Source organism: Motacilla alba, chromosome 6 (assembly GCF_015832195.1).
Source record: "Motacilla alba alba isolate MOTALB_02 chromosome 6, Motacilla_alba_V1.0_pri, whole genome shotgun sequence".
Lineage (NCBI taxonomy): Eukaryota > Metazoa > Chordata > Aves > Passeriformes > Motacillidae > Motacilla > Motacilla alba.
The window spans coordinates 24,095,108-24,120,468 of record NC_052021.1 but is presented as its reverse complement, the minus strand read 5'-3'; the positions used below and the strand labels follow the sequence as shown (position 1 = coordinate 24,120,468).

Here is a 25,361-nt window from a genome sequence, read left to right as displayed (position 1 = left end):
TTGGGAATAAGAAAGAGGAAACCAGGGGTAGGTAGATGAGGAAAGGAAAGTCCTAGAAGTGGGAAATTCAATCCTCTTGAGCTTCTTCCATTCAGAGAGGTGCTAATACAGGTCCCAGGCTTGTAGGCAGGATTGAGGTAATTAATGTTTGCCCTCAAATTTCCGTGGTCTGAAGTTAAGCACTTGCACCATGTTGTTTTCTATCAGGGTTTTGCCACCTCTGAATAAAGAGCAGAAAGTTGCATTCCTTCTGCTTTTACATCCTAAGCATTGGCAAGTTCAGGCTTGCAGGGTGCTTCTTGTATTCAGGGCTCTGAACAGCACAGGGCTGACCTGGAATAAGCAAAACATTTACAGTCTTGTTTGCCCATGATGGGATTTTACTGGTGTTCGGGCTGGTGGACACACTTCACTTTTTCACTGAGTGCGCTGCTAGATGTGATTCCCACCAAATTCTTCCAACTCTTCTCACCAAATGCTGGGTAGTTTGGTATCGTCTCAGGCAAGGAGTAAAACCATGAGACTGGAGTACAGGAGAAAGGCATTTGGGCCTATTCCCAGTGGGCAGTGTCGTCATGGCTGGTCTATTTAAGTCGATAGATGTGGAGAGCAGAAGGAAGAATGTTCCTGTATTAATCCCTCCTCCTACAAAACACAGCAAATGCAGATTTGTGTGTTTAGCAGATTTCCTCTTGGGAAAAGAAGTCTCTTACAGATAATAATCCTTTTAGCAACATCTCCAGTGAACGAGGCTTTGTCCGAAGAACAAAGAAGAAGTCGCAAGCTTGAAATGCGCCTGAATTTCCTGAGTGCACTCGCTGCTGTTTGCAGGCAGGAAACTCTGTTAGTCTGCTTTGGATGTTTGCTCTGAAGTGGCATAAACAGAGTGTCGGGTCTCCCGGGATCCTGATCTGACCCGTGGACCAGGGGGTCCTCTAAGCTCCTGTGAGAAGGACTGCCACAGTCACAGGCAGCTCTGTGGCCACGTCCCTGACTGTCCCATTTCCTCTCTGGCCATATCCTCCGAAGATTCTGGGTGGATGCAGGGGCCAGCAGCAGAGGTGAGTGGTGCAGCTACAGTAGACCCAGCACACGTGAGTGTTAAGCTGCCAGCCAGCAGGGAACTCATTTCCTGCACAATTATGGAAACAGCTGATCTGTGACATTTTAAGAAGGGGAGAAAATACAGGGCAGGGGAAGGAAGGCCGTGGCTACGTAAATATTTACTCTTGCACAATGCCCTAGCCACCGTCTTCTTCCAGGGTCTGGGACAAGAAGGGGTTGCTTGCTGCTGGCTCTGGCACATGGTGACAGGCGCTGGGGGAGCCACCAGTAGGCTGCCTGCAGCTGGAAGGAGGACACTGTCTGCCAAGCAAAAGCTGCTCTGCTGGAGTGTGATACTGCCCTGCTTGACCCACCTGCTACCTGCAGCCTCCCACAGCCAGGGATGTGCTTCTGGACCACAAAGAGCTTGCTTGAATCACCTGCCTGGGCCTCCTTTCCCATTTCTTGGCATAATAAAGTCTAACAAAGCCAAGGTAGTGAGATACCCCTGCTGGTGAGGTAGACAGTACCCCGCTCCTTCCCAGAGAGCAGAGCAGCCATGGAAAGGGTGTTTGGGAAATGAAGGCAGGATAATGCTGCCGCAGGCCGTTGAGGTGTCCAGGATCTGGGGACTGCAGCATCTTGTGTGATGCCATCCCACATCACATGCCCACACCAGCCAGGTCTGAAGCAGACATGAACTATGTTGTGAGCAGAGGAGGCACATTGGAGGCACATCGCTACATCTGGTTGAAAAGACCCTTGGACACAAGTCAAAAAAAAGACCCTCAGAGACAGGAAAAGGCTTTTCTTGTGGTCATGGCATTGTTCAACCTGCTACAATATTGTTTTCAATTTCTTTCACTAACCCTAGACAAAAATGTTGTTTTTTCATTCCTGTCAAAGAGACGGTGAATTGACTCTCTTTGGTCTGTAAATACTGCTGAGTTGTCCTTGCATTAGCCCCCCGTGGCTGTGGTGGTGGCTGCAGTGGTATGTGACCACTGAGGCATTTCTGAAGTCCCTCCTGTGTGTACCCAGCAGGTGAAGGGAAGGCTGTGGTGTGCTTTGCTTTGTCCAGTTTGTGTTTAGGATTGCATAGTCAAAGCCATGTTTCTGCAGTGCAGCAGCCTGAGGTGACTGTCATCATGGGATGATGTGTGTGAGGAGATTCAGTTACTCCCAGCATGGGTGACACCAGTCCACTGGTGGGTCTTGCTGTATTCTGCTCTCAGAAGTGTCTGTGAAACCAGAAGAGTTGGAAGAGGTGGGATTCAAAGATTTGTTTCATGGAAGTGGTTCATGTGGTAGGAGAGGTAACTCCAGCCTGTTGCCCTCCACCCCTTTCATCAGGGAAATACTGGCTAAGCTCACTCCCCAGAATATGCACCGTCACTCAGTGAATAAACACAAGGGATTTGTTGTGGGTTAATTCTGCTGCTGGAAATCAAGCCCTGTTTGTGGTCAGATGACATCTTTTCTCTTGGAAAGGGACCAAGGTTAAGAAGACAAGGAAGACAGGTTAGTTGAAATATGTCAAAGTCTCTTGGGTGTAAGTAAAGACTATAAATAAAAGCCTTTTAACTTAGAAAAGAACTTTAGAGTGATATGATCAGGCTCAATTTAGTCCAAATATTGCTTTATGCCATTAAGCTGTTATCAGGTTTTGGTTCAACTGCAATAGTTTTACGGCTTCACTTCAGTGGGAACAGTTGCAGCCTTTATGCAAGTGAAGCATTTCCCCTGAAACGTTTCAGGGAAGACTGCTGTATTGTGCAGGAACCTGGGAGTGAAACTGCCTGGAAACGAATAGCTGGGAAGGTCACCTCCTCTAAATCTTTTTTTTTTCTTCTCTCATTCCAGTGTAACTACACAGTCTAAGGATTTATATGGTGAACAATGAGGGGATTTAAATGAGGTTTACTTTTGCATTCCTGTAAATGAATCCTCAAACTTAGTAATAGAAGCTGAACATTTTTACTTATTTCCTCTCGAGCTGCAAACATGTCTGATTCAGCAGTGTCTTGAGATGATTTGTCAGGATGAGAAAATAAGTCACATCGCTCTTCCTCTTGGATTAATAGAGAAAAAGAATAATCCTGTACCCATAATATTATTTCAGTTGGGCTTGCATAATAGCCTGGAAATGGTTATACTCAATGCAATGCTGTGTAATAATGATGTTTCATCCTTTGAAGTTAGGTTAGTTCATGTCACAATGTCAGATCTGCACAAATAATAAAACACACACACCCCTCCAGTTTTTCTTGACTAACCTTCATTTTCTGGTCCAAGTTTTGCTACAGTCAATTAGAAGATAGTGGATTTTAATGCTGTTATCCAGCACCATCACAGCCCAGAAAGTCCCATCTCACATTTGGTGTGTTTGCATGTCAGTGTGTGGCTGAGGGTTTAGGAAGATCATGGTGTTTCTAAGAAGTCTTGCTGTGTGCATGCCTGTGCTCAGAGTCTCTGCAGAGCATGAGTAATTCCACCAAAATCATTCTAACTGACCCTCTCCGCGAGCCAAGGTTTTCCATGCATCTGGGCCCTTATTCCTGGCTTTCATTAAAGAAAGTGAGAGAAATCAGGCCTCCCATAATTACTTACAATCTGTGAGCTAGGCACATATGTAAATATTTTCAGGGTCACAACTTAGCTCTTTACTTTTAATATACTGTGTTATTAGTAATGGGTTTTGAAGAGATTGAAAATCCCACCCATAAGTTTCTGTAGTGTCAAGCCTGCTCAGCCTTGACCTCTGCTCCCAGTGGTATCATTGGATTTACTGTTGACTTCAGGAAGAGCAGTCACAGCAGGTCTGAGTGCTTTTGGAAACCTTTTCCCTATGTTTTTTCTGTGTAAAACCCATCACTGTAGCTGCCAGATTATATGATACTAGGGTTTAAAATGACTTAAGAATGAAATCAAACTGATAAAAAGGCTAAGTTGTAATAAAGCTAAGCAAAGTAAACTTGCTTTCTTTCTAAGACAAAGCAGCTTTCAGAAGGTTTTAATTTTCTCTGGCCCAAGTGGAAAAGCAGTGAGTTTGGTTCATTGTGTGCACATGTGTGTCGACACTGCTGCAGCAAAGCCCAGGGTGACATCCTGCACCCACTACCATGCAGCCTTACCTGTGCACGTGGGACCAGGTGAGCAGGGCTGGAGCCCACCTTGGGGGCTTGGTTTCAATTTCTCTCTGCCCTCCTACGACAGGGTGTGAACTTGGGAATCACCAGTTAAGCCCATATTTAGTTGCTAATTCTGCCCAAGATGTGTCACTAGTTTTCCGTGCTTCCAGAAGTTATTTGCAAATAGGAAATGGAAGATCTGGGGGCTCAAGTATAGTAAATGGGGTCCAGATCTACCCTCAGACTCTCTGCACATATTGTACTGGGGAAGAAGAGAAACAAACTAGAATTGCTATGTCTCCCAGTGTAATAGAAGAATAAATCCATAAAACATTGTATAGCACTCAAATACTGCAGCAGTAAAGTCCTTCTGCAGTTTCCTATGCCCTGACTGGTGGTGTTGCTGTGTTAAAAGCTTCCTTGCTCACATCTGTTTGCAGAGGTCCTCTGGAGCAGGGTGGTCTCTTGCTGTAAGAGTGATGATAAATACTCAGCTTTTATGGATGAGATTATTCCTCACAACTTGTTCTCTGCTTCACTGGAGGTCGACCGTACTCATCATCTATTTGGATGTTCTCCCCTGGGCCCACTTTTGTTTTTTTGCAAATAAATCAGATCGTTTTTTTTTCTGTGGTGTCAGCAGATAGGAGTGTTCCTCCAGGCAGCCATGAAGACAGAAATGTGTGGGCAAGGCTGTTGCCTCTCTGTAGATTTCTGCTCGTCCTCTCCCATCAACAGCTCCCCATGCACAATACTCATTTCAAGGAGTGGTTGTGTCCTCTCTACACCATCCACTCCTTGCTTCACCTCCCCTTGAAAAGAGAGTCCAGATGTTATAATCCTCTTGTAAGCCCTAAAACTGGCAGGATTTTTGTGTTTGTTTCCATCCTCCTGTTTTATTTTCATAAGCCTATAGATTGACTTTATTTCTCTAAAAGGTCTCTGGGCTGAGAGATTGCTTTTCATCCACTTTTAATTAAAGCAATATAGGGAATTAGGCCTTTCACAGGGGTGGTTCTGGTGATGCCTCTGACTGTTTTTGTTAGTTTTTCTCCCATCTGAGCAAATGCTTGGAAGTGTGAGTTGGCGCTTAAGCTTTTTAATTACCAGAGAGTGAAATTACTACATTGTGTGAATTGATTCCTTTGCAAAGGAAAAACTGTTTCTTGGCTGCTGCTGTGTGCACTAGTGTTACAACGAGAGAAAGGTTCACTGCTGCAGCCTCAGAGGATGGGAGGGTGGTGGGTGCAAGGAGAGAGTAAGGATTTGGGCATTAGAGCACTGAGGCATTTGGTGACCTGTGATTTTTGCAGTAGGGTTTTAAAGGGATGGAGGTGGTGGGAGTCCAGTGCCTCACCCTGGCAGTATCCAGCTGTCTCCCACAGGAGTCTGTTTTAGATTAGGCTGCCAAAGGCACAGTTTCTCTTGACATTGGTACCACTAGAAGAGTATGGGTGTAGGACTGTGGGTGTCTGGAGAGCCAAGTACTTCTCTTCCCAAGTGATTTATAGTACCTCATTCCCATTCTGTCCTCCTTCAAAGCAATGCTCCCAGGCTTATAAAACAGCTTCATGCAAGCAGAGGCTAGTGCAGGCAGGGAACCTCCCATTGGCATATGGGGGTCACAAACTGGTCTTTTTCTGTATCTTGGGGAAGGCAGTGAAATCATCCTCCCCAAGAACATGATTGTTTTGGGTGAGCAAGTGGAAGATCTCAAGAGCAGGTCTCAGGCTGACCTAGGGAAGCAGCTGGCTTTTCCGCCTGGAGTGCTCAAATTATTGCAGGGTAATTTCACAGTGTGAAATGCTCCAGCAGGAAATTTTCAGAAGAGCCCGAGTGTCATCTGACCCTGACTCCTGTTTTCTGAAGTGTCAGTGTGTTCCTGGTGTGTGTTTGTGCATGTGTTTGGAAATTTGACTTCTGTTTCAAATTGGTTAGCTATTTTAATACAATGGAAGGAAAGCTATCACCCCAAGTGGCAGTATGCTTGCAGGAAAACCTGTATTTACCCGTGCACCCCTGGGGAGAGGGGATAATCTTCTTCAGTCTCATTGACTTCTGTGTCTTGCTTCTGTCCTTGCACGTAGCTTGTTTCCGGCACAAGGACACAGCTTCTCTTGCCTTCCTCAGCCCCGTGAGCCACACACGTTCTTGTGGTGCTGCAGAGTGGCCACTGTGGGTGTTTGTGTCCCTTTCTATAGTCCTTTGGGTCCATCTCAATGCCAGCACATGATGAAGGGACTGTCAGACTGTTCCTTCTGCACTCATCTCTTTTTTTTGCGTTCTCAGTGGCTTGGAATGGTCTGCTGTCCCCAGGGGCTCACTGATGCTCCACGTGTTTCTAATCTGGGCAATGAGACGCCGGCTCCGATGTCACTCACTCACTCTGGTTCTGATCCATGTGAGTCCTAGGGCCAGACTCTGTTCTCATTAATGGCTTTTCCATTTGGAAATACCTGCTTCCCTTTCCACAGTGTTTCCCTATTGCAATGTCTGGAAAGGGCCAAGAAAATTTTTTTCTTTTCCCCATTTGCAGTGCCTGAGGTTTGTTGGGGGCTCTGGGTTTATGCTGTGGTTTGTTACTGATGCAGGCTTCCTGGGGTTATGAGATGATCTAAAGCAATCTGACTGGTTGAGCTGACTCAGAAGTGACCCTCCTGAATCACTCCCAGGGAGCTGAGCTGTCTCAAGATCTGAGTGCAGAAGACTGATCTGCTTGTCCTTAAAAATAACATATTCTGTATGCCCTCAAATTATCAGAAATTTGTTAAATTATTTGGTTTTATATTTCCAAAAAGCTCATGTCAGGGCCCTCTTTTTCAAGTAATAGTTATTAAATTAATCTCCAGTGCAGTATCTGAAATGCACCTGACTTTCCCTCTTGGCGCATGAACAAAAATTTATAAAATATGAGCTAAAATAAGCAATGTGGAAAACAGTCATCCAGAGAAAAAATTTAAAAACCTTCCTCCTGAACAAGAGAAACACCTGTGAAAAAGATCCATCTGGTACTTTTTCTGGATAAATAGCATAAAAAATAAGGTGGTAAGTAAGACCTAAACTTTTCTTCATGTCCTAAATGTACTGAATGTGCATCCTCCTTTGTGCATTGGAGAGGTGATTTTGGATGGCCTCAGGCAATGGGGACTCTCCACTTTGGAGGTCTGTAACTACAGGTTAAACAGACTTCCCCAGTAGTGCCACAGGTAGAGCTGATTGTACCATGAATCAAGGTAATGCATTTGCTGGTCTCTTGAGCTCTCATGCTGTGTTTCTGTGATTTGGTTCTTTGGAGCCACTCGCTGAAAAGATTGTGATGAAGATTAATTCAGAGTGTGTAGCAACTGGACGTGAAGGGGTTGTAAGACTAGTTTGTAGATGTAAGATCTCAGCCTCAAAAAGAGGGATTTTAGTCTACCCAGTAATAGAAACTTGCCAAAATGTAATTTTTTCCAAGCTGCTTCTGGTTTTTAATCAAAACTTCATGATTTCTGGACAACACCACTCTGGTTTGTAAGTGGCACCAGTGTAATTTGTGTCACCACACCACCAGTCCCTCAGCTGCATGTGCTCTTTCAAGTGTACATGTATGAATAGTGCATTCAGAAAGCCTCCTGTCACAGAGCAATCATTGTAGTAGTTGCAAGAAATAGTTTTATTTCCTCCTTCTTGTATGTCTAAAGGAAAAAGCCTAGTCTTTCAAATCCATGTGCAGCCACATGGTTTTATGTAACTCAGCAGGAAATACTCTTTTGTCTGTCTTGCAGATGAGTGCAGTGGAAGGTTCTGCTGCATCCTGTAGGCTTTTGGGCGCCTGAAAAATTTCTCTGCTGGTCTCCACTGGTCCCACTTTCCTTCTCTTTCCATACCCATGCCTGCATTCACAGGATCTTAGCAGCTGTTGAATCTGGCCCACCATTGCTGTGGCAAGTATAGCATCACCAGGCTGATGAGCAGGCAGCCTTTGATGCTCTGTATTTCTCACAGTCAGGTAATTTTGTGGTATGACCTGGACTTTGTTTTGCACAGGTACCCAGCGTTAATTTAGGTGCTTGGCACTTCCCTGCTATTTATTAACTTGTTCAAAAGCCACAGTGGCATTTTGGTTGTGAACAAATTGATCTCGGGGACTGTCTTGTGTTTGTACTGTGTCTGGGACCGGGGGTTTCTGCTCTGGGAATAAATACTTTGGAAAATGTCTTCTGATTTGTTGCAAGAGAACTGCTCTCTTCAGCTATCTCCTCTGCCCTCATGCTGCTGGTTGGGAAGTGGCATTTCTACCATGTTGATCCCAAGAAGGGGGACCCACTCTTAACCCCTGCACAGGGAAAAAGTGAGGGCTGGTTCTGCCTAAATCAGCATGGAAAAATATTATGCGGGGTGAGGCTGAATTCCATCCAAACATAAATAGAGTAGCATGCCCCAGAATATCTTCTAGGTCTAAATCTTGCTCAGAAGTCGAAAGTCCCAAGTACCAATAAAGTCACTGACTAATGAACATTACTCAGTTCCTTTGGGTGCTTGGCTAGGGGTACTCATAGTTTCCAGTCATACGATTACTCCTTTTTTACTTCAAGCCATCCTGTTTTCCTTTAGTCTTTTAGCCTTAAAGAAATATTGAGTAACTCTGTGTTCTGCTTCTTAATGGCAAAGTCAAGGGATTCCAGAGACATGGATGTTTTCCTGCTACCTGGAAACACCTTTATCTCAGTGCCAACTGATGTGTTATTTTCCTGGTTTATTTTCCATCACCTTTTCCGAGTCTCTCTTTCTTACCCCTTTTCCACTGGAACCATAAACAAGTTGAGATTTTCCTAGAAGTGGAGATGAGTCGGCACCAGGACATCTGCTCTGCACAATGGGTTTTTTGATGATGAGACAGGGAGAGATTAAAATCTAAACCTGAAGTTTGGCAAATTATTTCAGTAAAAGCTTTAGGGAAGGCCAGCCCCAGTTTCTGGACAGCTCATTCTTGACTGCCAGTGGAGGTACAAAGAACAGCCAGCTTCCAGACGAGTCATTAGCCTGGCACATGAGGAACCTTCAATTCCTCGTGATGTCTTGCAGGAGTTAACCTGCAGGAATAGATGTCTTCATGGTAAATGAGACCTGTGAGTCCTCGAGCTGCCTTTGACACTTTGTCCTGGGTCATTCAGAACTGCAGCACTGCACCAGCATTTAGTGTCTTGCAGCATCCAATGTCATCTCCCAGCACCTTGTGCCCAGGGTTGCCTTTGGATGGGCAGTGACTCTACTGAGAGGTCTTGTACTTTTGTACCAAATGTAGCTTCTGGTTTTGTGATTTCATGTATGCAACCATTGCCTCAGCTAAATTCCCTCCTGTGGTACCTGAGATACAGGTACACATCTGAGGACATGACTCTTTTAGGAAGTTGTGTGGCTTGGAAACTTGTTTCACACATTCAGATCAGAATATGGGCTCATGGTGGCTTGAGCTGAGTCTCTGAGAGCAGTCCTGAGTGCAAGATGAGCCATTTCACCTGACCTGGGTCCAGGTGATCTGTGTTTGCTGGAGAAGGGATATGTGCTGCCTACTTCCTAAATCCAATTACTTATTTTTCACAGAACTAACACCAAAGTATGTGTGGACTATACAGCAGCTGCCACTGAAATTTACGGGGATCTGGTTTCTGCAATAATTATCTACAATTCCTGACACTGCCACAATCCCATTCTGCGGCTGTGCCATGCTGGTATATTTGACTTATGTCATTGTGGGAATTGCATACAAGTATCACCCACTAGTGAAATACCTTCATCTGTGGAATCTAGCACAGTGAATCTTGGATGGCAACACTACACCTCAGATTGTGAGTAGGGATAAGGAAGAATCCCACATCCAATTGACCATGGCAAATCCAATTCAAACTGCAAAGGGATATTTTTCCTCCCATTAGGCAGAATGTGATTAATTTCCCATGTGGAAAATTGTTCAAGACAGAAGTGCTTGTAAATTATGGCTTAAGAGATCCTATTACTTCCAGATCCATCAAAACCTACCGTGCCTCCCAAAATAGCAGTAAGAAGATAATTATATTAACAGCCTTTCTTGTTATTTGATGTATGACTGATATAGGCTTTAAGGTTATTTTCTGCCCGTTTGCAGGCTTCATTTAATGCTTTGGCATTGTGGAAATTAACAACAATCCTTGGTTTCTGACATTTGAAATAAAAATTTTTACAGAAGAGTTTTTAAAATAGGGGATTGAAAGCTAATAGGTGTCAATGACCCTACATTTTAAAACAATGCATCCTCTGAGGATGAGGACTTAAAAACTTCCTATCTGAAAAGAAACATGAATTTACTGGTAGGGATTCTTGAATTATTTGGTCTAGGAGGTGCCAGCAACCTAACTAACTTGGCTGATCATGAAATTCACTTAGGATACTCAAATTGGGAGCTGATGAAAAACAATGTGGGGGATCTCATAATTTTCATGGTAAAAAGGCAGTTTGGTGGTGGTAAGCACAAAGCAGTGGAGAGGGCTGGAGGGAGAAGAACCATTGCAATCCAGGAAGGAGATTTCTGTAGCTCTGAGGGGGTTTCCCTGAAAATTGCAGCTCAACAGTCAGCAGCAGTCAGAAAGCCAAAGGTGGTGTTAAAAAGAATTAGGCAAAGAATGTGGAACAAAACCCAGAGTTTCAGTTGTGAAAATCCAAGATTTCCCCACATTGTGAATACTCTATGCAGGTCTGTGTTGCCTCTCAGAAAATGTACATAATAAAGGAAGGTGCTGAGAAGAATGACAGAGGTGATTACAGAGGGGAATTGGCTTTTGTAGAACAGGAGTAAATAGACTAAAAGTCTTCAATCTTGAGCAATGTGATGGTTGGGATAGAGTAGAAGTTCGTGAAATCGCCAAAATTTTGGGAGTGAGAAAAACATGATTAATTTTATTTCTCAGAATGCAAAAACCAGGTGCAGCCTTTGAAATCTGAAAAGCAAGCTTAAAGTGAACAAAAGGAAGTATGAAATCACAAGCTGTGTGATTAAATTATGAAATTCATTTCCAGAAGACTCTATAGGGAACACAAAATCTGTAGGTTCAAAAATGCACTGGAGCGCTTTCTGTAAGATGAAGCCAACATTGCTTGCTAAAAGTTATTTTCTAATTCCCAAAATGTCTAAACTCTGCTGTGCACGAATAGAAAGTGTGTATCAGGAGAGGAATCTCATTACATGTACCATGTTCTTGCCTGTCTTCTACTGTCCAATCTTGGAGAGAGGGAGCTGGAATACAGAGACCTTTGTCCCAGTCGAATGCAGCACTCCTACACTGCTGCAACCGAATAGATTAAATCTTCTGTCTCTTTTTAGTGTGTAATAACCACTAGTGGAGCTGCATTCTTGAATTGAGCTGAACACACAGATAGTGATCCTCCATCTAGAGCTGGAGGAGATGGCATCTGTCCATTCTTGACCTTTTACTGGGAGACCACAAGTCTGCAGGCTGGACCACCTCAGAGGGGTTACCTGAGGTACCCAATAGTGTGACTTTGTAACTCCATCCAGACCTGAATAGCACTGCACACCAGGACACAAAGGCAGACAGCATTTGGGGAGCTGCCATTCCTGTGTGGTGGCACAGGGAGAGAAAGACAGATTTGTTTGTGGGGTGGATTTTGTTAGCAGCCAGTCCCGTTTGGCGGCTCAGTGTCTCTGTGGCTTCAAATGCAATTAATCAGGGCCCAAAAGGGTAATTACCAGTTCACATTCCTAATTCAGATTTCTGTGCTTATTCATGTTAGTGTTTTTTCTTTAATTTAGCAATAAAGTTTGGGTTGTTTTCATGTTTTCATGCTGTTGGCCAAGCGATCCTTATTAAAAAAAAAAAAAAAAGGCAAAATTAGTTTCCAGTCCACCTTTTTTTTCTTCTCCCTGGGAAATGAGAAGCCTATATTAACTGTGAAAGGGAAACAAAAGTGTGCATGGTGCTAGGGTCCTGGTGTCACCTTGGCTGAAGGCACTTTTCCTTTCATGGGCTGAGTAATTGCTCAGAGCATTAATCTCTAAAAGAGGCTTTTTATTCTGCAGTGGGCAAAGCTGTTGACATCTGACAGTGCTGTTTCCTCCTTTGATCATACATAAGCACCTTGCTGAACCCAGGAGAAGGCAGCCAGGGAAAGCTGGGGTTGCTCAGCATCCTGAGATGCAGGGCAGCAGCTCTGTCCTCTTGCAGCCTAAACACTGCATTTACTTGCACGTGGAGGAACTGAGAGGAATTTTTCAGATTGTCCTCCACTGTCTTCTGGCAGCAGCAGGCACTGCTGGTGCCAAGTCACACTTGAGCGTAGTTTGCATTAAGTGGCCTGAGCTGGGAGCAGCTGACGTGCTCACACACGGAGGAGCTGGCTGTGAAGGAGGCTGGTTATCAGATAAGTAATTATAAAATCATTTCCCTGTTCCTGTGCATCGGCTGAGCCCTGATAAGTGCTGGTGTCAGAGTCGTGCAGCTGAGTTGGAGCAGTGTGAGTGAGCTTTGCTGTCCCTGGGAGGCTGAGTGACCACACACTGGCTCATGTTGGTGCGGGCTACTCGTGCCACATGGACCATCGTGTCCCCTGCCTGCCACAGGAGTCGGTGACCCTGCATGCATCAGCAGGGAGACAGGGGCAGCAGGGGTGGCTTCGTGGTCAGGAGTTAGAGAGGAGGTGCTATGGGGTGGCCTGGCTACAGACCTGACCCAAAGGCTCTTTCATCAGGCAGTGTGATGTGGTGGGCTGACCTTGGCTGGACATTAGGTGGCCATAAAGCTGCTGTATCACGCTCCTTCTCAGCAGGACAGGCAGGGGGGAAACAAGATGGGAAAAAACAACTAGTGGGTCAAGATAAAGGCAGTTCGATAAAGTGAAAGCAAAGGTCACATGTGGAAGCAAAGGAAAATGAAAGATTTATTCTCTACTTCCCATCAGCAGGCCTGTCTGGCCACTTCTCTGGAAGTGGAGCTTCATTATGTGTAATGGTTACTCTGGAAGAGAAGTGTCATAAATAATGAATCGCCTCCTTTGTCCTCCTTTCTCTCAGCTCTTACTGCTGAGTTGATATCATACAGTTTGGAATATCCCTTTGGTCAGTTTGGGTCAGCTGTCCTGGCCATATCCCCTCCCAAGATTTTGCCCCCCCTAGCCTTCTGGTGGTGGTGATGGCAATGTTAGACAGCTGTGAGGCTGCGTGAGCACTGCTTCTGGAGCACCAAAACACTGGGGTGTTATCAACACCTTTCTAGCTGCAGAATACAAAGTACAGCCCTGTGCTCTGCTGCTATGGGAAAAATCATCTCCATCTTAGCCAGATGCAATCAATACCTGTGGGCACAAGTCCTAGGTGGGTTATTGCACTGCAGGCTCAGAGGAGGCAGGACAAGGGGTGCAGGTCTGGCTTTGAAGATGGCACAGGTTGATGCAAAGGTGACTGCACTAGTCAGAGCCCAAATGTGTGCCTATTTCCCTTCTCCTGAAGCACAGAAACTGCTCATTCCTGCTTTAAAGTGCATGCTTGTGAGCCTTTGAAGCAGCAATAGCTTTATCAGGAATCGGAGCAGGCAGAGAGGAAATCCCTACCAGAGACTGCCTTAACAACACTTAAAAGTAAGATGTATTGAAGAGATGTGTCTGGAACCAGAGGATGATGTCTGGTTTGAGATGGTGTCTTGGTCTGTGATGAGCTTCTTGACTCAAGGGCCAACCAGTTTTGGTCTGGTTGTTGTTCAGCAGCTTCTTCTGTACCTGCTGTCATCTAGTGAAAATTCAGCTTAAAACCAGTCAGCAGTTTTACCTGGAGGACTCCAGGAGAGCACTTTGATTTAGGAAACAAGAAGAGTCCTCTGTTTTGCGAAGCACCGGGGATTTCATTTCTTACTACAGCTCTCTGAAATCCTGGCTGGTGAGTTCCAGCCTCTGACTAGCACAGACACCGGGCTTGTTTGCTGCCATATTCTTTCTTTGTTTAATTTCTGTGTTAACTGGTGCATTGCAAATACCTCAGCTGCTCTGTGGAGCACTGTCCCTGCCAATCTGACTGCTGAATTTCACCTCCTATAATATGGGACATGTGTAAACTGGCAGCTGACTTAATCAAGGTCTTCCACTGGAAAGAGTTTTGCCTCTTTCATGGCAGAAATTTAGAATTTGTTTTCAATTAAAATAGCTGAACAGGAAGATTTTTCTGGCCCTAGCTAGCAACGTAGGTGTATTTTCATGCTACATGTGATCAGCAGAGGGATCTAGGGACTGGCTCTATGGCTTTCATTAGTCTGTGCTCGTTTTGTGACCTTGTGAAGCTACCCCTCAATTTGCACTTGCAATGCTCCTGTAAGAACACACGCTGTGGCACCGCGTTATTGCATGGCCAACCTCCCTGTAATAATGACTTTGATCTACGTGGTATGAGTGGAAATATTATTTTATTCACAGCTCCTGTTCTCAACCAGCTCAAGGGTGGAGCTTCCCAAGCACTGTTATTGCCCGTCATGCCAGAGGATGTGGCTGGGACCTTACTGTGCTTTTCCAGTGTAGTTTGGCAGGGGTGTGGTGCACATCCATCTCCCTGCAGTGACCCTGCTGTAGGATCTCTTTTCCCAGTGGATGTAGCCCCCAGGCTCCCTGCTGGCAAGGCTGGTGCTGGCCCAGGGCCTCTGAGGTAGTGTCTCAGGCTTAGTGTCACACCAGCTCCTGCATGAATGACAGGTCTCATAAGACAGTGTAAATGTTTTAATGGGCTCTGTTCCTTAAGGCTTCTGCTTTAAAAGACTGAAGTGGGACCATATGGTCCTTTCCTGAGGGTCCATACCACTCAGTGTCAGTAGGAAGATACCTGGTGATGTTACCAGACCCCAGTGAGCAATGTGGTACTTGCTGTGGGTTTGGAAAGAGCAGAGGAAGAGTTTTGTTAGTGTAGCTGCAGAGGTAGGGTCTTGCCCTTTAGGAGGAGTACTTTTTATGGTTAAGGTGCCACAAAGGCATTTGAGAGGCTCTTTCCTTGTCCTACTCGGGAGTCAGGCACTTAAGTAGCTCAGATGAAATAACCATTTTCACCAGCAAATGCGTAATACCCACAGGAACTGCTCCTTCCCAAAATTGTTGGGCCAATGTACAGCAATCCACATCATTGCAACACTGCCCAGGGAGTGAAAGGTACTCTGGGACATAGCTCTGCAGACTGTGGAGCCCTAATGATTTGGAAATCACAGGTTAGGAGCCACTAACTACCTTGGTGAAGGCAGGACAGTGGCGCCAGCTGATATGGGAGGAAAACCAAGTGTTTCAGCAGTGAGATGTAGTGGTTGATGTTTCTCTGTTTCTCAGTTTGGTGCAGGGTCCAGATAGTTTGATCATTATTTAACCCTCAGAGTTTTTGCACGTTAAATGACTTGGTCCTGGATATTTGGAAATGGATCTTTTTGGGGGATGTTCAGCAAAATGAAACAAAGAGTGCAGTGGATGTGATTCTTATCTTAGGGAGAAGCATGCATAGGTAAGGATCATACTTTGGATCTGCATAGGCTTTCCTGGTTTTCTTTGCCTTTTGCTCCCAGCGTAGCAAAGGTTATACAAAGAGCAGGACACTCTGCATCCTCTGTGAGAGAGCCCTGCTATTTCTTAAGGCATCATTTCTCAGGTGGTTTGAAAATCTGACCCTCTTTTGGTTTCTTGTCCCTATAGGACTCAGAATTATCATGGTGTTGGTTCCTCCAGGTGAGGGTGTGCTAGTTGCTGGCTGCAGGTGTGAACACACTCCTCCCTCTGCCCTCAGACACACTGACTGCTTTCTGCAATTAAGAGCTCTTGGCTGTTTGCAGGATAATGAAGCTCTTGCAACCAGCAATTATACACGAGTTCACTTTCCCCCTTGGAGAAGCTGAGTTGTGTCGTTTGAGGAGGCACCGATTTCACTGCAGAAATTGAAGACCTGATCCACTGAATCAACACTTCCAACATTTTACAACCACCCACAGACTGGGAAGTTCAGTTTTAAGGGTTCTGGGGACTTGTGCTGATACTGAGATCACCTTGTGTGGGGTAGATGCTTTACTTTGCTGTGCTCTGGTGGTAAAGTTGTTTTAAGTGAAGTGCTGATGGATCTCTGTGTTTGCTGGTGGTCACAGACCAATGCACAGGGATCTGCCCCACAGTGAAGAAATTGAAAGGATAACTTTGTGCAACTTCTGCTGGCCCTTTCCAGGCCAAACTCTCTGTCATTTGCCTACACTGTGATTCCTGCTTTGCTTTGGAGAGGTGAGAGATTTGCAACTGGGACATATGAAGAGGAGATTACAGTAGCAATGGGTTGTTTGGATGATAGCAGCAGGACACAGAGCAATGTGAAGTAGCTCTTGCCCTATGCAAAATACTCTACAAACATAGCTTGAGATTTGCACCCCATGGCCCCCATCTGTCACTCCTGAATTTCGGTGTCAGTGCTCATGGCTTTTCTCCTTGTAGCAGTGCCTGATGCTTCAATTCACAAAGTGTGTACTAGCAAAGCTGCTCTGGAGCTGATGCTGTTGTCCCGGGAGGGTAATAGCCAATCCTCCAGACACTGCAAAACAGCCAGGTTCAGAGGTGGGAGCTCTTTGGAAGGGAATCCAGCCTTGCCACTTGCCTGTCTTTGGTTCCCCTTTCTAATTATTCTCGTAAGGGCATATTTTGTTTATCGCTTCTAATGGAGGAAGATTTCTCTTCCTGGTGATACTCTTTTATACAAGCCATTTTACTTCCCATGCTTTATTGCTTCTCAGTGATTTTCTTTAACATTGCAGCTTATGCACACTGAAAACAGGATCCAAGGGCAGGAGGACATTGTCCCACCATCCCCCACACCTCAGAGCAATGTTGTTATTGCTTGTGTGGCTTTCCTGGCTGCTCCATCTGTCTCCATCACCTCTTGTCACCTTCCATAGTAATTCCTGCTGATTAGCAAAGGCCTTTATCAGCTGAGGTTCTTTGGCAAGACAAGTTCAGCCAACAGTTCTGACTCTGTCACGAGTTTCTACTTATTAAAAAAGTCCTTCCCCCTCCTACCAGTGGAAACACTATGAATCATTTCCCTCCCCTTTCTTTGTCAGGAGCAAATGCCATCAGTGTTGGGACCCTGGCATTGACTTTCTGACTCCAGGAAGTCATGGGTGAAACAATCCATGGAAACTGGAATCCCCATTTAAAAGTAAGGTATTATTTTGTAAGGAACACACCTCCCTTCTGGCTGCTATCAGATTGCCATCTGATTGACAATTGCATGTACTTCCATGAGAAAAATAATTTTTTTTCTATTCCATATTATTGTGCTGTTGATTTGTCTGTTTTACAGTGCAAGGTGGCAGTGCATGTTTAAATGCCCCATTTGGGAGATAGATTGTGTGTCACGGGCTTGAGAGTTTTGTCAGGACCCTGAGGTGGATGTCACAGTTTAAATGGGTTGAAGGGAATTCATGTCATATTTGATTGCAGGCCTGTACTTATTTGGTATATAAAAATAATTTAAACAGCTATGTGTAAGAATTAGAAGACTTCATAAAAATACTTGAACAGCAAAATGGTTTTAGTTACACTGGAAGAAGCTTCTTAGCTCAAAAGGAGAACCAGTAACTGCATGAGGGCTAAATTCTTTATTTGTTTACTGATGCAACTGGTGCAGTGTAACTGCAAGATGAGTGTGACCTCATCTCCCAAGTACCTCTGAGAAGTTGATCTTGGGTTAGACATACTGCTTGGCAATACATACAGACCTGGTGCCTCCCAGCTTTTTAGGTAAAAAAAGCAGAGAATCAACAGCCCAGTAACAAGAGCAACATGAAGAGGCAGAACCAGGATCTCTTTCCTGCTCCTGGGAGAGAGAACTGACAGAACCTCTACAGCTGGAGCTTCTGTAGTCAAGGCAGCACGTGTCTCTTTTAAACGTAAATCAGATGAGACATTAGAGTACTTTTAATGCTCCCATTAGTCTTCAGGCTGTCCACTGTAGAATATTTATCATGTGGCTTGCTTCATGAGCTGCATTCTGAAGTGTAGTGTTCTGAAGTGTGGTGATGGTGCTTGAAATTCAAGATAAAATGTCAGTATGCATTTGTCCATCATTCCTTTGATAGTGTGTTTGGTCTCTTCTTAGTCTCTGGCAGAGGCTCTTTGCATCAAACAATTGGTGTCCTTAGGCCAATCCATCACCCAGACATACCTGGAAATGAGACTAGCTCAGCAATCAGAGAGTAAGACCAGGAGATGAAGCTGTTCTGTCAGATTTGGAAGGGAGCTAAAAACAATATTCCTGCTCCTTGTTGGCCCTGCAGCAGCTGCTGCTCACTGGCTGGCTCCAAGGGAGCAGCAGAGCTGGCAGCTCAGGACTGAGCCACTGCCACAAAGGTGGGAAGATCACAAAGGCATCCTTAGAAGGTCTCAAGGCCTGGATGTACAGCACCTCTCCTTGGCAGTGAAAGGTGTGATCAGGAGATTTGTTTTAGAGACTGTCTTAGAGCTTACAAATCACCAGTCGAGGGCAGCGGCTGCTGACAGCTGGCATCTGCTGGGATTGTAGGGACTGTGTTCCATATGTCCCCCTTCTTGAAGAGGAAAGACAGGATTCTCCTGCTAGGCATCCCCTCAGGGACTTGTGCTGTTTCTTTGCCTGGTGGTGCCCAGTGCTGTCCTGCCTCAAGACCATGCTCCACAGTGTCACCAAGCCCCACAGGAGCCAGGCTTCTTCCCTGTACAAACCACATCCTTGGCTATTACAAACCATTAGGCTGTGGACCCTTCAGGTGTACTCAGCACAGGTCTGTGGGCTAATGGGAGCACCAGAGTGTTTGGATGCATTTAAACCAGTTTGTTCTTGGGCCTCATGGCCCTTTTTAAAAGTCTATGTTACTCCAAGTATGAGGTGATGCAGGAATAAAGTGATATTCTGAGGATACATTTAAGCTTACAGAATCAGCAGCTGCCAGATAGACAATCTCCTGCACAGCTTTATTATTCCCACTTTGTGCACCCACTGTGTATACAGGAGGAAACGTAGGTCTTATGAGAAGAGGTGTGTGGTCCTGAAATTAAAGACTGCATATATATGTATATATATATATATACACACACACACACACAGAGAGATGAAGGGATGACTTAAGATGTCCTCTTCTATGTTAAACCTGATACTTTGCCTCTTATCCATATTAATTTCCTAGGAATAATATTTTTTTTAGAGAAAAAATGATAAAAATAAATACTGTTATCCTGCACTAGCAGAAGGGCTGGAGCCCCGTCTTTCCCACGTCTCTCTTTCCAATTGCTGCTGTCTTCAGAGCCCTTCCTAACATGTGCCAGACCTCCCTTGGCCCTGTCCAAGCCTGGCACACCAGTGAATGAAATATTTGCATGAGGCAGCGTCATCTCATGTAACCTTTGACTTCCCATCTGAATTGAGACAGACTTCCTGTTCACTTCCTAGCTAGGCTGCAGTATGGTTAAAAGCCACTCATCATTTTGTAAAATGGGGCTGTAGTGCCTGAGGAGGCTTAAAAGAGCTGCAGTAAAATTCAGGAGAGAGAAAGCAGCGCTCTATGTACTCGCAGAGGAGAGATCCCTTCCTTATATTCCCAAAGGAAAAGCCAAATGGCACATAAACCACTACTCCACCCTCACCAGGGAATTGTCTGGGCTGTTCTGGCACCCTGAAACTTTCCCACTTGATGTTGGTACTGGACAGAATGCTCCCTTCCAGTGCCATCCACAGGGCTCCTTGCTGGCTGATGTGCTCCTGCTGCTCTGCTCTCTGCCTTCCCTGGATTTATGGTGACCCTGTCTCCCTTGTTAGGTGAAGCTTTCCATTGATGGGGTCTGCACTCGCTTGGAGAAGGTAAAGAGTGTACAACATGGGTCTCTCACATTCCCTTCCTTTTCCAGTCGTGTGGGACCTTGCTGTCAGAGGAAGACCAGGAGAAAAGGGGGAGCTGGAGAGAGCCGTAGTACCTGGCACTGAGTCTGCCACCTGTTCCTGCTGGTTGGTTGTGGTGGCTTTGACTGAGCCTCTATCAGCACGGTCTGTCTTCCAGACAGGGGAAGAAGCTGGGCACTTGGGAAGCTGTCCCTCCTGAGGTGACTCTGTCAATGAGACTTCTCTGCCTGAAGACCTCCAGAAATTGCGGGGTGGGGGGTGTCCCCTCCTTGCTTCCCATCAGAAATGGATGTGTTTGCAGAGTGTCCTTGTTTTTCTTCTTGTTTTGTATTTGTTGACTGCCACTCCATGGTGCTCTAAAATACCCAGTCTTCTCCAGATCTCAGCTTTGAATGCCATACTGGACTGGGCCAGCTACAGATCTTCCCCACTGGCCTCATCAAGCCTTTTCCAGTTTCCAGTAGTAGAAGGAAAATCTTCCTTTTGCTGATGGCATTAAAATGGAAGCACTTTCTGGGCTTTGTTTTGTCCTAACACCACAGGCCCTGACATTTTCCATCTCTATTTAAGGACTGAATTAAGATTCATCATATCCCGGGGTCTTTATTGTACTCTGTTTAATATAACATTCTTTATTATTACTTTTAGAAAAGCTGAGTTGCATTTACAGGAGACCTTTCATGTGTTTAAATCTTTGGTTCCTTTATGTTTTTATATGGTCACCTTTCAACTCATGGCTTGAACTGAAAACTGGAAAGCCAGAAAATGAGAATGTTTCCAAAATGTTGTTTTCTCTTTGCCGTATATTTATAAAAGTTGCAAAAAAAATCAACCAAGGTCTCCCACACCGGCATTTCTGGAGCACTGAGAAAGAAACTATTCTTTTCTCTATAGCTACCCCTACCTCTTTCCACGCCAAAAAAGCAGTTTATTGCAGTTATGCAGTATAAGTATGATCCTCAAGGCAGATAATTCTCACCATTTACCAGACAGAGAAGCAAGAATCAGTGTGTCCAGTGTGGGTCAGTGCAGGAGGATGGAAGGGTCACTTTCCTTCTCCAGCTGCTTTTGACTAAATTGCTCAAGCTGATGCAATTTGACTAAATTGCTCATGATGCAATGTCTCAGACACCCATTGAAGATTTCCTGTGACCACAAGGCATCACATCCTACAGGGATGGCTCAACATCAGCATAGTAATGAGATAACCACAGGGAACCCAGAGAGAGAAACTGATGGCACCAGGAAATGGCTTTACCTCACAGCACAAACTGTTTTGTTGCCAGAATTGGGGATAAAGATAAACCACTTTCTCCTGTCTGAAACAAAAGGCTTTAACACCTTCCAGATTAGCAGCTATGGAGGAAAAAGCAACCAAAAGGGGCAGTGTCTGGGGGAGGCTTAGAGCCTTTGCTACTGCACTGTCAAAGGCTGCCGCTTCATTAACCGCTCAGATTGTGTAATCAGATGAAGTCAAAGCCACATATGCAGATTTTGGATCTGATTTGATTTCTCAGTCCAGTTTCTTATCTCACAATCTATGGATGAGTATCTTACTTGCCTGTTGGAAGAAGAAGTTTGGAGCAGGGTGTAGTATAGATGTGTTTTTTAATAGATATTTCATGGACGAAATAATGCTGGCAGATACTGTTTTCTTCTACCACAAGGAGAACATACAATTTATTCTTGTCTGATTATATTAAAACAAATACAGCACAAAAGGAAAAGGAAAAAAAACACCAAAAAAGGATATGAAGATATAATCCCTTCTAGCCAAAAAAATACCAACTCTATGACATCCTTGTGTGTGGGGAAACTCAGTTCCTAGATTATTTTGATAAACTTTGTTACAATCAGTTTCACACAAAACCCGGTTGTTTATTTAATCTTAACTGCTTGCAGAAATGTCATCCAGTAAGGACGTGGAGGTTATTATTTTTCTTTTAGTTTAAAAAAAAGAGTTTGTTTATTTTTCTTCTGTTATTTGATTTCTCCATGTAGATTTATAAGGGCTCTGTCACCAACAGTCTTGTATTTGCTTGTGAGCTGGGTGTGTGGTTTGTCTGCCTGGAAGGGCAAGAGCATCCACAGTGGGAGGCAGCTGAGTGGGGAGCAGATGGAGCCCTGTGATGGTTCCTGCACAGCCAGCACGGACATGCCAAAGTGACCCTGAGCTGGGAGCGAGTCATAACATAGAGTCAGTCCATTCCAGGATAGTGCCATCACTACAAGGAAACCAAAACCTTTTGTGTTACCTACAGGGTGAAATCAGAACCCCCCTCTGTCCCGTGAGTCCCTGGGTCCCCTTCTGGAAGCTCACACAGGCAGGACTGTGGTGGCAGTCATCCAGGTTTCATGCTGACAGCCATGGCTGGAGCCAGGGATGGAACTCTCTCTGCTTGGTGCTGCTGTGCTGTCCCACGTGGCAGGTGATGCCCCTAACCCTCCCCTTTCATGTGTTCTCTCCTCAGGCAAGATCCTGTTCCGGAGGAGCCATGTCCGAGACGTAGCAGTGAAGAGGCTGAAGCCCATCGACGAGTACTGCAGGGTAAGGGCCCTGGGGAGCACAGCCCTCCTGCCTGGGGGCTCAGGGCACCACCAGTGCTGGCACTTCCCTGCTGGAGAGTGCTGACATCCATCACAGGGAAGGATGGTCCTTCCCAAACACCACCAAGACTAACAGGGCAGGTGGAAACAGGCTGCTGTTTGCTCCCAGAGTCCTCGCAGCTTTTTCCCCGGTAAACCTTATGTACTGGTTTGGTGCCTCATTTATTCAGTAAAGGCTCTAAGCCTCGCCTGCCCTAAATGTGGATTTTTTTTCTGCATCAGCCTTGGTGATTCAGGAGTTGAGCAGGCAGAGTTGCACAACTAAGGTAGTGTTTTCTTCTGTTTTCTCCCTGTCTGTCCCCTGATGCCACATGAGGGACCGTGGTGGCTGGTGCAGCACCGAGGGTGGACCTGTGTCTTCCAGGGGTGCTTCTCCTTATGAGTGAAAGCCTGGAAATTTATTGCTGGACAGAAAAGCTTGACTCAGTTGAGAAGAATATTAAGCCACCTAATGTTTTCTGTCTAAAGTGGAGTTTATGATTTGATGATAATTAATTCTCTGTTAAGAATAAAAGTCGTTTGCTTAGGCAAGTCCTACTTGCTTAGGCAAGTAGGATTCCCAGTTTTTGCAGAGGTACTGAGTCCGTCAGCGCATTATTTAAACCCCAGTCTTCCTCTCTTATTTCCCTTGAGGTTTTCTTTCCATTTTTAGAAAGTCAGAAGAGCAGGTGGAGGGGGAAGAAAGCATTCCCAAGAACTTCTCCAGTCAGACATTTGCTCATCCAAAATTGGAAGCAGATTGCCAAAGTGCCTGAGGCGTGCTGGGGGTGGTGGTGATGGTGAAACCCATGCCATCTGCACCCCCGGGGTGAGGAAGCTGCAATTAAAGTCTTCTCTCATGAGATCAGGCTTTCTTTTGTGACAATCAGTGTACTGTCTTCCTGCTGGCAGCCAAATGGCTCTTTCTGAAATATGTAGGGTCTCAGTGGGTCCCCAGCCGCCCTCCTTCAGACAGGAACTGCCAGCGACAGGAGCAGCGCGGCTGGCTGATGTCAGGGTTCACCCAGCAGATGCGTGGTGGGGAAAGCAAGGACTTTGTCACCCAGCAGTGAAAGCGGTGACCAGGGGCAGCTGGTTCTCTGGGAGCCCGTTGTCTGTGTCCCAGACAGACCTGACCTGACCCAGCCAGGCCTGCTGGGGCTCCACTGGTCATGGCCAGGGTGTGTTGTGGCTGATGGCACGTGCGTTGACACTGTGGTGCTGTGATTCCTGCTCTCCTCATTTCCTTTTTTTCTCTCTTGGTGAAGTGTGGCTCAGGTCATAGAATCATAGAATGGTTTCACTTTGGTCCAGATCTGCTGCTGCTGCCCAGACATGACTGGATATGTCCCTGAAGCCAATCTGTTTACTTAATCCATGTATTGAGAGATGCTGCCTTTGTGAACAGAGACCCTGCAGTGTTGGATTAGCTCAGTTTCCCCTGGCCTGGTGTTTCCTGTCTCCAGTAGCAGCCACAGTGAATCTCAGCACTGAGTATCACAAACCTTTAGTGACTTCTCCAGGATGTTACTCCAGTGGTCTCTGGCACATGTGTTTCTTGTGCCTGATGTAGCGTCTTTTCATTTTGTTTGCAGTTTACTGTAATTTGTATTTAATTTGCCTTTGTACCCATTTTCTGCTTTTCTACCCTTCTCCAGTGGATGTTTTGACTCTTCAGAGAATTGTATGGAGCTGTAGAGCAAGAGCATAATTTTGACAAGTTTAGTCCTACTTCTGGTAGGAGTTCAAAGCTTATGTCCATATTAATCCTCAAATGGGTAGGCTCACAAATTTGAAAAAATTAGAGAATTATGCTGGAATGATGTGGGTGAAGCTGATGGAATAAATGTGATGTGGGATAATAAAATGAATAAACAAAACAATAGACCTCTGTCCCCTGGAATCTGTGTGGCAGCAAAGTGGGAGGCAGGTTCAAATGCAGAGTTCATGGCATGTTTTTTTTGCAAGATAAGAGTTCTCCATCCATTTCACCTGTCCTGGAAAGCTCAAGCACAAATGGGGGATGCAAATGTTTGACCATTTGTTGTCTCGTCGTTTTTACAGACTGTCTGTCAGTGTGGCAATTTGCATGGCTGAGAAAGCAGGTCTTACTCCTGCTGTGTGCAAGTGTTTCTGTGCAAGTTGTGGTTTCTGTGCCAGAAACAGACAGAGGCTATCTTAGAGTTTGTGGGGATACTTGGCAATAAGGGGAGGTCTGCAGAAGATTCTGTATCAGGGGCATGATCCCTCTGGACCCTACAGCTTCGATCTCTGTACCCCTCACGCTTGGTTATTCCCAGTGCATTGTAGCAGCTTAGAGAAATGCCATCACAGAGGTAACTAGGCCAGTGGTTTTGCTAAGGCTGCAAGAAACTTTGAAGTTGCAATGAAAATGAGAGGAGTGGGATACATGGGAAGATTTCCAGGAGTTTTCTCATTTGTCAACATGAAAGTGCAGAGTCTGGATGTCCTTACTGGTAACCTGAGCGAGTTACCAAACAAACTGTGTTTTGCCAGTAAATGTGTGCTGCCCACTGGAATTAGTCTCTCTGGATGATTTCCCTCTTAACTGTAGGCTTGGAATTAGTTTGGTGTGATTTAAGGTCTTCTGGGCTCTTTGGGCCTGATTTTCTAAATTTGTTTAGGAATTTTTGCCAATGTGAAAGAAAGAGCAACTTCATAGAGCTCCCTTCCCAAGGGGC

General features: G+C 45.3%; 1 protein-coding gene across 6 annotated transcripts in view; it reads left to right on the top strand.

The window, feature by feature from the left end:
- The window catches only part of SH3PXD2A (SH3 and PX domains 2A), a 248,561-nt gene that overhangs the window by 77,068 nt on the left and 146,132 nt on the right, over positions 1 to 25,361 (top strand). For 5 of the 6 annotated variants that reach the window (XM_038141673.1, XM_038141674.1, XM_038141672.1 and 2 more), the window contains one exon: positions 22,545 to 22,621. In XM_038141673.1, the coding sequence (XP_037997601.1) occupies positions 22,545 to 22,621 (77 nt within the window). Of the gene's footprint in view, positions 1 to 17,329; positions 17,359 to 22,544; positions 22,622 to 25,361 lie in introns of those variants that run through there. The other variant, XM_038141682.1, reaches the window with a different exon arrangement.